Genomic DNA, 13,123 nt, shown 5'->3' on the forward strand with positions numbered 1-13,123 from the left:
GCTTGCATTTTTATAGCGCCCTCGTGTTGAAGAATGCTCCAGAGTGCTTTGCAAGAAAAAGACAGACTTGCATTTCTATAGCGCCTTTCACGACCACCGGACATCCCAAAGCGCTTTACAGCCAATGAAGCACTTTTTTTTGGAAGTGCAGTCACTGATGTGATGTAGGAAACGTGGCAGCCAACTTGTGCACAGCAAGCTCCCACAAACAGCACTGTGATAACATAACATAAGAAATAGGAGCAGGAGTAGGCCATTTGGCCCCTCGAGCCTGCCCCGCCATTTAGTAAGATCATGGCTGATCTTCTACCTCATCTCCACTTTCCTGCACTATCCCCATATCCCTTGATTCCCTTAATATTCAAAAATCTATCGATCTCTGTCTTGAATATACTCAACGACTGAGCCTCCACAGTCCTCTGGGGTAGAGAATTCCAAAGATTCACCACCCTCTGAGTGAAGAAATTTCTCCTCATCTCAGTCCTAAATGGCCAACCCCTTATTCTGAGACTGTGACCCCTGGTTCGAGACTCCCCAGCCAGGGGAAAGATCCTCCCTGCATCTACCCTGTCAAGCCCTGCAAGAATTTTGTATGTTTCAATGAGATCACCTCTCATTCTTCTAAATTAGAGAATATTAGCCTAGTCTACTCAATCTGTCCTCATAGGGCAATCCCCCCATCCCAGGAACCAGTCTGGTGAACCTTCATTGCACTCCCTCTATGGCAAGTATATCCTTCCTTAGGTAAGGAGACCAAAACTGTACACAATACTCCAGGTGTGGTCTCACCAGGGCCCTATATAATTGCAGTAAGATGTCTTTACTCTTGTACTCAAATCCTCTTGTAATAAAGGCCAACATACCATTTGCTTTCCTAATTGCTTGCTGTACCTGCATGTTAACTTTCAGTGATTCGTGTACAAGGACACCCAGGTCCCTCTGAACACCAACATTTCCCAATCTCTCACCATTTGGAAAAAAAATACTCTGCTTTTCTGTTTTTCCTACCAAAGTGGATAACTTCACATTTCTCCACAATATATTCCATTTGCCATGTTCTTGCCCACTCACTTAGCCTGTCTATATCCCCTTGAAGCCTCCTTGCATCCTCCTCACAACTTACACTCTCAGCCAGCTTTGTATCATCAGCAAACTTGGTTATATTACATTTGGTTCCCTCATCCAAATCATTGATATAGATTGTGAATAGCTGATGAGGACCAGATAATTTGGTGTTTTTTTTTTTTAGTGATGTTGATTGAGGGATAAATATTGGCCAGGACACAGGGGAGAACTCCCCATTTTCTTCTTTGAAATAGTGCCGTGGGATCTTTTACGTCCACCTGAGAGAGCAGACGGGGCCTCGGTTGAACATCTCATCCGAAAGACGGCACCTCCGACAGTGCAGCACTCCCTCAGTACTGCACTGGGGTGTCAGCCTAGATTTTTGTGCTCCGGTTTCTGGAGTGGGGACTTGGACCCACAACCTTCTGACTCCGAGGCGAGTGTGCTACCCACTGAGCCACTGGCTGACGCACACACGGTGAACGGAGGACATGAAGAGTGGTGGGTGGGGGTTGAATTGGCAGAGAGAGAGAAAGCACAGCTGAATAGATACAATTTGAGACTTTCATAGCAAAGCAGAGTAGTGTTGCCAACTCTGGTGTGACGTATTCTTGAAGGTTTCATCACACGCCCTCCAACCTCCCAGTCAAACAACCTTTTTACCCCATCTCCAATATTTTATAAACCAAAACAAAATTGTTGAAAGAATGTGAAAAATAAAACAAAACACTGCATTCATTTTTTTTTTTTAACATCCCTATGATTTTATGACTTATGAGGAGAGATTAGGTCGATTGGGCTTGTACTCGCCAGAGTTTAGAAGAATGAGAGGGGATCTCATTGAAACTTATAAAATTCTAACAGGACTAGATGCAGGAAGGATGTTCCTGATGGTGGGGGAGTCCAGAACCAGGGGTCACAGTCTAAGGATAAGGGGTAAGCCATTTAGGACAGAGATGAGGAGGAATTTCTTCACCCAGAGAGTGGTGAACCTGTGGAATTCTCTGCCACAGAGGGCAGTTGAGGCCAATTCATTAAATATATTCAAGAAGGAGTTAGATATATTTCTTAAGGCTAAAGGGATCAAGGGATATGGGGAGAAGGCAGGGACCGAGTACTGAATTTGGATGATCAGCCATGATCATATTGAATGGCGGAGCAGGCTCGAGGGGCCGAATGGCCTACTCCTACTCCTATCTTCTGTGTTTCTATGTTTTCTCTCGAGTTACTCGCAGCAGTGTCCAGGAGGTTGACCATTAATCCCTGGCGACTCCAGGACAATCCTGTAGGGTTGGCAACTCCTAAAGGAGCGAGGTAGCCAAGTGCTGTTGACCCGTGTGAAGCTGGCCTGCTTCTGTTGTGCTCTTCTAACCCGCATGGCTGCAGTCGGGAATACTTGCGATGGAGGTGGTGAAAATACAAGTTCCACTCTTCTGTTGTGAGTGGTGCGTGTGTGCTGTCGTGCAGGAATTCATTTCTAATAGTGCGGCTGGCAGTTCGACGCTACTTACGTTGTTGAAATGTGTCAAAACCCCTAAACAACAACTACTTGCATTTATATCATAGAATCATGCAGCACAGAGGAGGCTGATGGAGGACCTAGTTAAGGTGTATAAAATTGAGGGTCCTGGATAGAGTGGATCAGAAGGACCTAATTCCCTTAGAGAGATCAATAACCAGGGGGCGCAGATTTAAAGTACAGGAAACTCTTTATTATCTGGGACCGGCGCGGTGCCGGTTTATCAGAGTCTGGATTACAGAGAGATATAGTTAAAAGGTACGAGAGCTCTGTACACAGCAACAAATCCAGGCTTCCCTGTTGCTTAGCAACATGTGCAGGAATTCCGGCCACAGACCAAGCGTCCCTGTTGCTTAGCAACAAGTGCAGGAACCCCGGTTACACAGCCACAGATCCAGGAACGGCCACTAATATGAAGTAAAACTTACCTGAACCTACTCCTGAATTTTGCCGGTTAACAGAGATTTCCGGTTATTTAGGTGCCGGTTAAGAGTTTCCTGTAATTGGTAGAAGGATTAGAGGGGATTTGAGGAGAAATGTTTTCCCCCAGAGGGCGGTGGGGGTCTGGAACTTGCTGCCTGGAAGGGTGGTGGAGGCAGAAACCCTCATCGCATTGAAAAAGTACTTGGATATGCACTTGAAGTGCCGTAACCTACAGGGCTATGGACCAAGTGCTGGAAAGTGGGATTAGGCTGGATCGCTCTTTGTTGGCCGGCATGGACACGATGGGCCGAATGGCCTCCTTCTGTGCTGTAAATTTCTATGATTTCTAAGGAGGCCATTCGGCCCATCGTGCTTTTTGAAAGCTATCCGATTAATCCCACTCCTTTGCTCTTTCCTCGTAGCCCTGCAAATTTTCCCCCTTCAAATCCAATTCCCTTTTGAAAGTTACCGTTGATTCTGCGCCTTTAGTTCTTCTAACATTTGAAAACATCCCAGATGTCTTACAAAACGGTGGAGGAGGGGGGGCGGGGGGAGGTGGGAGTGGCGGGTTGTTGAAAGAAGAGAAGAAAAACCGAAGCAGATAAGAGAACGGACCTTCACACACCGTTGTGTTTTGGAGTGTTATCTAGGGAAGGGGCTTGGCAATGGCGCCTGCATTGGGCCTTGAAGCTGAACATAGAAACATAGAAAAATAGGAGCAGGAGTCAGCCCTTCGAGCCTGCTCCGCCATTCAACACGATCGTGGCTGATCCTCTCTCTCAATACCATATTACCGCTCTCTCCCCATACCCCTTGATGCCTTTTGTGTCTCGAAATCTATCTTTCGCCTTAAATATATTCAGTGACTTGGCCTCCACAGCCTTCTGTGGTAGAGAATTCCACAGGTTCACCACCCTCTGAGTGAAGACATTTCTCCTCATCTCAGCCCTAAATGTCCTACCCCGTATCCTGAGACTCTGACCCCCTCGTTCTAGACCCCCCAAAAGCCAGGGGAAACATCCAGTCTGTCTAGCCCTGTCAGAATTTTATACGTTTCAATGAGATCCCCCTCTCATTCTTCTAAACTCTAGTGAATACAGGCCTAGTCGACCCAATCTCTCCGCATAACAATTTATATACTTAACCAGGCAGCCATAGATGTATTTCTCCAAAGTATATCCAGCCGACACCTGATAAGTGGTGTATGCTGTGTTGTACATTTTTAAAAATTGATTCATGTCATCTGTGTCAAGTGCACGAGTGGGTTGCTTCTGTTGGCTGAGTGAACTGGTGATGTCATGCTTAATGACCGCATGTTACCTGAGCTGCTTGACTTTGTTCGTTGAAGCAGCTGCAAGAGATGCACTGCTGGAGGAACTCCCTCGGGGAGGCGTACTGTTATCCATGAGATCAAGTCTCCCGGGTAGACCTGGCATTTACAGTCTTGACTGGCAACAGCAGTGATAGAAATAATTTGGAAAAGCATTTGTCCCCGTCATAGCTGCTAGAAAATAACGTCCCAATTTAATCCCACCTGCTCTAAACATTAGTACGATAGCACAGCACCTCATCTTCCGATTAGGCACTTTACAGCCTTCCGGACTCAATATCGAGTTCAACAATTTCAGATCATAACCTCGGCCCCCATTACATTTTTACTTATATTTTATCCACACCTTTGTTTTGGCCCTTCCCCCCCCCCCCCCCCCCCCCCCCCCTTTTTCTGTCTCCCATTCTGCCAGCACATTTCACACCTAATCTAGAGCCGTCTTTTGTCTCCACTAGTCCTATCACCACCTTGTCTCGTTTTGAATACCTCTTAATGTCTCTTCACTTCTCTCTCGTTCTCTCCCAGCCTGGCATCTCAATTTATTTCATTTCCTGTGCCTTTCCAGTCTTGACAGAGTTTGATTCGAAACGTTGACTCTATTTTCTCTCCACGGATGTTGCCTGGCCTGCTGCGTTATTCCAGCATTTTCTGTTGCTCTAAACATTAGCTGGATGATGCCGGATGCACGGGCAGGGATACCTTTAACAAGAATTGTTGTCAATCTTGAGTTCTGCTGGAATTTGGTGTGCCATTGTCTTCGGTCCCTGCCGCAAACACTCTTTCCCTAGCCACCGACTCCGGCCACTGTCTCGGGCTGAACCAGACCGTTCACAACCTCCGCGTCCTATTTGACCCTGAGCAGAGTTTCTGACCCCATATCCTTTCCAAGACCGCCTACTTCCACATCCGTAACATCGCCCATCTCCGCCCCTACCTACTCCTGCTCCTATTTCTTATGTACCTCCGCTCATCTGCTGCCGAAACCTTCAACCCCGTGCCTTTGTTACCTCTAGACTCGACTATTCCACTGCTCTCCTGGCCAGCCGACCATCGCCCGTAAACTCGAGCTCATCCAAAATGCTGCTGCCAATGTTGTAACTCGCACCAAGTCCTGTTCACCCATCGCCCCTGTGCTCGCTGACCTACTTTGGCTACTGGCCCACCAGTGCCTCAAATTTAAAATTCTCATCCTTGCGTTCAAATCCTTCCATGCCCTTGCCCCTCCCTATCTCTCTAACCTCCTCCAGCCCTACAATCCTCCAAGATCTCTGCGCTCCTCCAATTCTGGCCTCGTGCACATCCCCGATTCCCATCGCCCCACCATTGGTGGCCGTACCTTCAGCTGCCGGGGCCCTAAGCTCTGGAATTCCCTCCCTTAACCAATCTGCCTCTTCCTCTTTCCTCCTTTTTAAGTCGCTCCTTAAAACCTACCTCTTTGACCAAGCTTTTCGTCGCCTGTCCTTTATGTGGCTTGGTGTAAAACATTTTTTTGATAATGCTTCCATGAAGCAGCTTGGGATGTTTTGCAACGTTAAAGGTGCTATATAAATGAAAGTTATTTATTGTCTCAAGTCAATTTATTTTTTAAAAAGGCAGTTATTTTAATGGCCAGTTAATGGAGTGCAAAAAAAGGTGTACGATCACTTCAGATCACAAGTTTTCAAACGGGTCCCTGTGGTGATCAAATTCCTGTATTTTTAACTTCTGAGCCCATTTTGCCGCAGTATGCGAATAATGATACTTTCTGCAATGGTGTCTTCCTTTGGGGTAGCTGAATCTGACCGTCGGAATTTAGGGCAGGGTTTTCCTGGGGCTTGACGACAATGGCAGGGGTCCCACAACACGCAAGAAAAAGTTAAAAAGCCACCCGTCCAGATTACTGACTAGCTCTGTGCCTGAGAAGTTGCTGGCTGTCTTTCTCGTGTTTAGAATGTTTCCCTCCCATCCACCTGCTCATAGGACTCTCTGCCTCTGTAGCAGCTGTATGCCGGCAAGGAGGTGCGTGGAAGCACCCTGGATTGATCCGCCCTCTGTCTTATCAGGTGGAAATAGCAAGCTTGAATCTGGAGTAGGGGCCCGATGTCATGTCAGAGAAGAAAGAGATTCCCTTGAGGCGATCTCGCTCCGCTTCGCTTTGGAGTCAGATCTGGTCTTTACACCGGAATTACATGTTCACATTGATGCCAAACCTGTAGTATCAACGTACTGTACGTTAGTTCGTCCTATCCCTTTTCAACAAGTAAAACTGCTCTTGTAGATACTTGACTTTGACTAAGGAAAAAAGAGAGGTTTATATAGCACCGTTCACGACCTCAGGATGTCCCTAAGTGCTTCACAACCAATGAGGTATTCTGAAGTGTAGCCACTGTTGTAATGTAGGAAGTGCAGCAGTCAATTTGCGCACAGGAAGGTCCCAAACGTTGCAATGACAATCTGTTTTAGTGATGTTGATTTGAGGGATAAATATTGGCCGGGACTCCAGGGAGAACTCCTCTTCGAAATAGTGCCATGGGAGCTTTTACGTCCACCTGAGAAGGCAGACGTGGCCTCGGTTTAATGTCTCATCCGAAAGACAGCACCTCCGACAGTGCAGCACTCCCTCAGCACTGCACTGGGAGTGTCAGCTGAGATTTTTGTGCTTGCGTCTCTGGAGTGGGACTTGAACCCACAACCTTCTGACTCGGGCGAGGCTGCTACCCACTGAGCCACTGGCTGGCACGACTAATTAATTGGCTGGCCTTCGATTTGGCAGGCAGGTTATCCAAGACTTGGGAATGGGCATTTAGCAATTTGTTGCTGAGACTTGGTTCCTAATGCATCCACGGTTCAGTGGTTTCAGTGAAGCAGCTGGGGTGGAATTGGCCAGGGTTCCTACTTTCAATCGTTATCCAGTGATCCTATGTATGTGCACGTGTGTGTGAGTGCATGCACATGCGCGTCTGAGAATGTGAGAGGGGGGAGCGGATCTCGCTTACTTGTGACACCCCATATAGATATGCAGCCTGCCGAGACTTGGTGTTCAATCTCCCACCTGAAGAACAGTCACTTGCCCGATGTACTGGAGGCCCATCAGGGTTTGTCGAGCAGTACCCCAGGTAGAAGGTGATAACTTGCAGTGAGGAGGAGGGGTTATAAATAAATCGGCAACAGAAAAACCCAACCAGGTGATGCTGTGCTGATGTTGGAATATCGACATACAGGAAACTTTGGTTTATCCGGAGGTTAACTGTCCGGAATGCTCGATCCACTGGCAAAATTCAGGAGTCGGTTCAGTAAGTTTTTCTTTTTCTTTTCGTTGCTTTTTTTTTCACCAGTCAGGCTCTGCAAGGTCTAGCTAAAGCTGTTGCTTAGCTACCAAGACGCTTGCAAGCTACGGCCGACTGTTTAGAAGCTGCAGCAGGGTTTGTTGCTAGATACGGAGCTCAAAAGCTCCGTATGTTTTAACATTACCGCTGGTTTGTCCGGCAGTTTTGATGGGACAGCAACAGCTCGGTCCCGTCGGTGCTGGATATCACCAAAGTTTCCTGTACAATGCTGCGGAGATCCTCTGTCTCTGTCTCTCTGTCTCTCTCTGTCTCTCTCTCTGTCTCTCTCTCTCTCTCTGGCTCTCTCTCTGGCTCTCTCTCTCTGGCTCTCTCTCTCTCTCTGGCTCTCTCTCTCTCTCTGGCTCTCTCTCTCTCTCTGGCTCTCTCTCTCTCTCTGGCTCTCTCTCTCTCTCTGGCTCTCTCTCTCTCTCTGGCGCTCTCGCTCTCTCTGGCGCTCTCTCTGGCGCTCTCTCTGGCGCTCTCTCTGGCGCTCTCTCTGGCGCTCTCTCTGGCGCTCTCTCTGGCGCTCTCTCTGGCGCTCTCTCTGGCGCTCTCTCTGGCGCTCTCTCTGGCTCGCTCGCTCGCTCTCTCTGTCGCTCTGTCTCTGAGGATGAGTAGCCATGAGCCAAATGTCTACACCGCCAAACAGTCTGCTCAGTTGGCATAGCTTGTCGCCTCCGAACACGTCATCCCAACCTATGCAGGTCAGTATTTACACTCCACGCAAGCAAATAGCCCTAATCACAGTCACCCACCCTGTTCCCATTTCCTTCATCCACCCAAACAATCTAATCGCAAACATTGAGATACTCTCTGCCTTAACCACTAACTTTGGAGGTAAATTGCACAGCCTCACAAGTCTCTGTGTAAAGAGGTTTCTCTCGCTCTGTTCTAAATCTCTTGGATTTATTCTTGTATTTATGGCACCTTGTTCTAACCCCTCAACTACTGGAAGCAGTCTGCTTCTATCTACATACGAACAGGAGTCGGCCATTCAGCCCCTCGAGCCTGTTCCACCATTCAGTTAGATCGTGGCTGATCTGTACCGTACCGTACCACCATTTACCCACTTTGGCTCCGTAACCTTAATACCCTTAACAAACTATCCATCTCGGTTTTGAAATTTTCAATTGACCCCCTTCCCCCCCCCCCGCCCCCCCCCCAGCCTCGACAGCTTTTTGGGGGAGAGTGTTCCAGATTTCCACTACCCTTTGTGTGGGGAAAAAGTGCTTCCTGATTTTTTTTCCCCTGAATGCCCTGACTCTAAATTTATGCCCCCTTGTTCTCGATTCGCCACCAGAGGAAACCGTTTCTCTCTCTCTACCCTATCGAATCCGTTCATTAGGTTAAGCACCTCAATTAGATCACTGCTTAATCGTCTATACACGAAGGAATATCTGCACTGTCCCATCCTTTCTTAAATTGTTCTCCGGTATTTCTTCGTATTTGTATTTCCTCATACCAGGCAGCATCCTAGTGAATGCACGTTGCACCCTCTCCAAAGCCTCAGTATACTTCCTGTAGTGTGGAGCCCATTATTGCACGCAGCATCCAATGCCTATTTGGGAATCCCCGATATGATCTGGTACTTGTAATTGCCGTTTTGTGCTCCGTGTGGTTTGAAACTAGATTGGCGCGATTTGACTTGGCTGCGTTTCCATAATAACACGAGCGTTTTTGAAGAGTTTGAGGGAGCAAATCGGGATGTTACCCCAAAATCACACCGCGGGAACAGTCTGATCGACCTACCAGCACTGTTCCTGTAAGCTGCGTTTTGTTCCACGCAGCCTGTTTCTTTTAATGCGCGGTCCCGTTAAATACTGTGCATGCGCAGAAATTTACATTCTAAAAGCCAGTGAGCGGCCTCCATGGGCCCTTTCCTGGTTACTGCGAGGCCGCGCAGCTTGGAGGGAACTTTGCCTTCCAGCCCCTGTTGGTCTTTCTCCTCTATGTGCAGCTGCAGTCCGAATCCCCTGTGCCCGGCCTGTCCGCACGTCCCTTTATCCCACTTTCCTTCAGCCACTTGTCTAACTTCCACTTAAATGTTGACACGGCTTGTGCTTCAGTCACCAACTCCAGCAGTGCACAGCCTGACAACCCTCTGGAAGTATTTCCACTGGTCGGCGAATCGGTAACCAGGAGACGTAATTAGGATGAGTACGAGAAGCGTAAAGGGGGGAACTTAGAAGGAAGCTTTTCCAAGCAAAGGGAATTGGATAAGTACTTGAAGGCAGGGAAAATGACAGGGCCATAGGGCAAGAGCAGGGGGAATGGGAATACAGGAAACTCTCTTAACCGGCACCAAAATTCAGGAGTAGGTTCAGGTAAGTTTTACTTTATATTAGTGGCCGTGTAACCGGGGTTCCTGGATCTGTGGCCGTGTAATCCGGGTTCCTGCACAAGTGCCGTGTAACCGGGGCTCCTGCACCTATGACTGTGTACGAGGACCTTGGTAAGTATACCTCTCTGTAATCCGGACTTTTTGATCAACCGGCACCACGCCGGTCCCGTCGGTGCCGGATTAAAAAAGAGTTTCCTGTAATTGTTATAGATCTTTCAAAGATCCGGCACAGGTGTGAAGTGCCCAATGGCCTCCTGTGCTGTGTCGTTCTATGATTCTATAAGCAATACTGTGGGCAGTTTACTGGTGTCTTCGATAAACACCGATTTGGAAGTTGATCGATTGTGGTCTGCAATCGTGGGGAAAACTATTTTCTTTGAAATGCTGTTGTTGAAAGATGGCAGTGAAGAGCTACATTTGTGGAGTTCTGTCCCTTTCAGAACATGCATGTATGTATGTATGTATGGTACTTTATTATATTATACTATATTACAGCCTAATTGCTGTTCTTGTTTCTGTTTTCTCCAGGAAGAAAGAATCTGCCACGACCAAAAAGGACCGTGTAACTCACTGCCTGACTATATGTGAAAACATAGTTGCACAGTCTCTTAGGTAAATTAGTTGCATTCTAATATTAAAGCAAAATACTTCAGATGCTGGAAATCAGAAATGAAAGCAGTTGATGCTGGAAATGCTCAGTAGGTTGGGCAGCATCTGTAGAGAGAGAGAGAGAAACAGAGTCGACGTTTCAGGTCGATGACCCTCTATCAGAACACCGATGAAGGGTCATCGACCTGAAAAGTTAACTCTGTTTCTCCCTCCACAGATGCTGCCTGACCTGCTGAGCATTTTCTGTTTTTTTAATTGCATTTTAATATTTGTTGAAATTCTGCCCGGGTATTATTGGTTTGCTCTTTGAACATGGAATGAAAGTAATCGCATAAGGTTTTGAAAATTGACGCACTGAGCTTTCATCGACATTGCTCGAGTATTCTTGTGTGAATCGTGGAATAAATCTATTGTTCCGCTACGATCAATAGAGTCCAGGAGTCCACCAACAAACGAGAACAAACTAGCCAGTAATGAGACACCCTGGATGAATAAAGAGATGAGGGGAAAATGGAAACTAAAGAAAAAGGCACACACTAAATACATAGAAAACAAAGGAGAGGATGACCAAAGGGAAAACGGAGAGGCTCAAAGAAGTACAGAAAAAAACTTATTAGGAAGGCCAAGAGGAAGTATGAAACTAAATTATCAAAGCATATATAAAAAGAAATAGTGAAGTATTCGACAGACACCAAAAAGAAAATCAAGATAGTGATGGGGCCACTATGGGATGCACAAGATAAACTAGCAAGGTGATGACAGCGAAGCGGCAGAAATATTTAATAATTACTTTTTCACTATTTACTAAGGAGACTAACAAGGTGGACATGACTTTAGCGGAAGCGATATAAAGACATTTAAGATAGAAAGAGGTCAATAATTGATAAACTAACCAAACAGAGGATAAAAGCCTCATGGACATTAAAAAAAGCTAGAGAAGAGATAGCAGAGGCACTATTGCACATATATAAAAATTAATTAGAAAAGAGAATGGTGCCAGAGGACTGGCAGACAGCTAATGTTCGTTCTATTTTTTAGTATAGGAACAAGCCCAGGGAGCTATAGATCAGTTGGCTTACCGTCTATTATGTCTTTATTCAGAGATGTAACAGGAAAACATCTAGAAACTGAAAATATAGTAGTCAGCACTGATTTCAAAATGGAAGGGTGTGCTTGACCAACCTTATTGAATTCTTTGAAGAACTAGGGTAATGTAGTAGATGTAATATATTTGGATTTTCAAAAGGTAATAGACAAGGTACCGCATAGTAGACCAATGAACAAGGGAGTCGGGGGACAAGTAGCAGAATGAATAGCAAGCTGGCTATGAAACAGAAACCAGGGAGTAGGGGTTAAGGGCAGCTACTCAGACTAGCAAAAGGTGTTCCGCAAGGATCGGTGCTGGGACCACTGTAGTTCACCATATACATAAACGATATGAACTTGGGAATCAAGTAAAATTTCTAAATTTGCGGGTGACCTCAAATTAGGAGGTATAGTTAGTACTGAGAGACTGACAAATTACAAGAAGACATTAATAAACTTACAGAATAGGTGTGCAATTGGCAAATGAATTTCAATATAGATAAGTGTAAGGTGGTGCATTTTGGTACGAAGAATAAGGAAGCCACATACTCCTGCAAAAGTAAGTGTCTAAAAAGGGATCTGGGGGTAAAGATACACATCACTAAAAGTAGCAGCGCAGGTTAATAAGACAATTTATAAAAAAAAAAAAAAAAAAGCAAACAAAGCACTGAGGTTCATTTCTGGAGGGATAAAATTGAAAAATTGAAAAGCAGAGAAGCAGAAAATACCTTCCAGTTGACTTCAGGAGTTGCATTTTTTTGTAAGAAAGCAAGTAGGGTCTTTAATTGACCTGGGGATCAGCTAAGAAGAGTCGGCCTCTAATTGTCCTGAAGACACAGCAATTGCACCTCATGATCTTAAAGGGGAACCAAATTAAACACAGCTTCACTTTAACAGCGCAATAATGCGTTGCGTGTTAGATGGTGCAGTGCTCCTGTCCTTACAAAACTGCACATGCTCTGATCTATTGCGAGCAGCATCACTAGAGATCCGCTGGGCTCATTGACCTACATATGGCAACACCTCAATTTATATAAAAAAAAAAAAAAAAAAAATCGTTTTCAAATCGCTCCATAGCCTCGCCCCTACCTATTTCGGCAACCTCCTCCAGCCTTGCAACCCTCTGAAATCTCTGCGCGCCTCCAATCTTGGCAACTTGCGCACCCCGATTTTAATCGCTCCACCATTGGCGGCCGTGCCTTCAGCTGCATAGGCCCCAAGCTCTGGAATTCCCTCCCTAAACCTCCCTGCCTCTCTACCTCACTCTCCTTTTAAGACGCTCCTTAAAACCTACCTCTCTGACCAAGCTTGACCTGTCCTAATATCTCCTTGCGTAACTTGGTGTCAAATTTTGTTTCGTAACACTCCCGTGAAGCGCTTTGGGCCATTTTACTACGTTCAAGTGTAAAGTTATTGTTGCTTACTCAAATATGCCGTGACCAGAG

General features: G+C 46.2%; 1 protein-coding gene across 8 annotated transcripts in view; it reads left to right on the forward strand.

Moving 5' to 3' along the window:
* The window catches only part of htt (huntingtin), a 256,421-nt gene that overhangs the window by 31,254 nt on the left and 212,044 nt on the right, over window positions 1-13,123 (forward strand). For all 8 annotated transcript variants that reach the window (XM_085974744.1, XM_085975173.1, XM_085974896.1 and 5 more), the window contains exon 2: window positions 10,512-10,595. In XM_085974744.1, coding sequence (XP_085830870.1) covers window positions 10,512-10,595 — 84 coding nt within the window. The remainder of the gene's footprint in view (window positions 1-10,511; window positions 10,596-13,123) is intronic.

The sequence above is a fragment of the Somniosus microcephalus genome, chromosome 1 (assembly GCF_052327205.1).
Source record: "Somniosus microcephalus isolate GS21.2 chromosome 1, FLI_Smic_1.0, whole genome shotgun sequence".
In the NCBI taxonomy this organism is placed as follows: domain Eukaryota; kingdom Metazoa; phylum Chordata; class Chondrichthyes; order Squaliformes; family Somniosidae; genus Somniosus; species Somniosus microcephalus.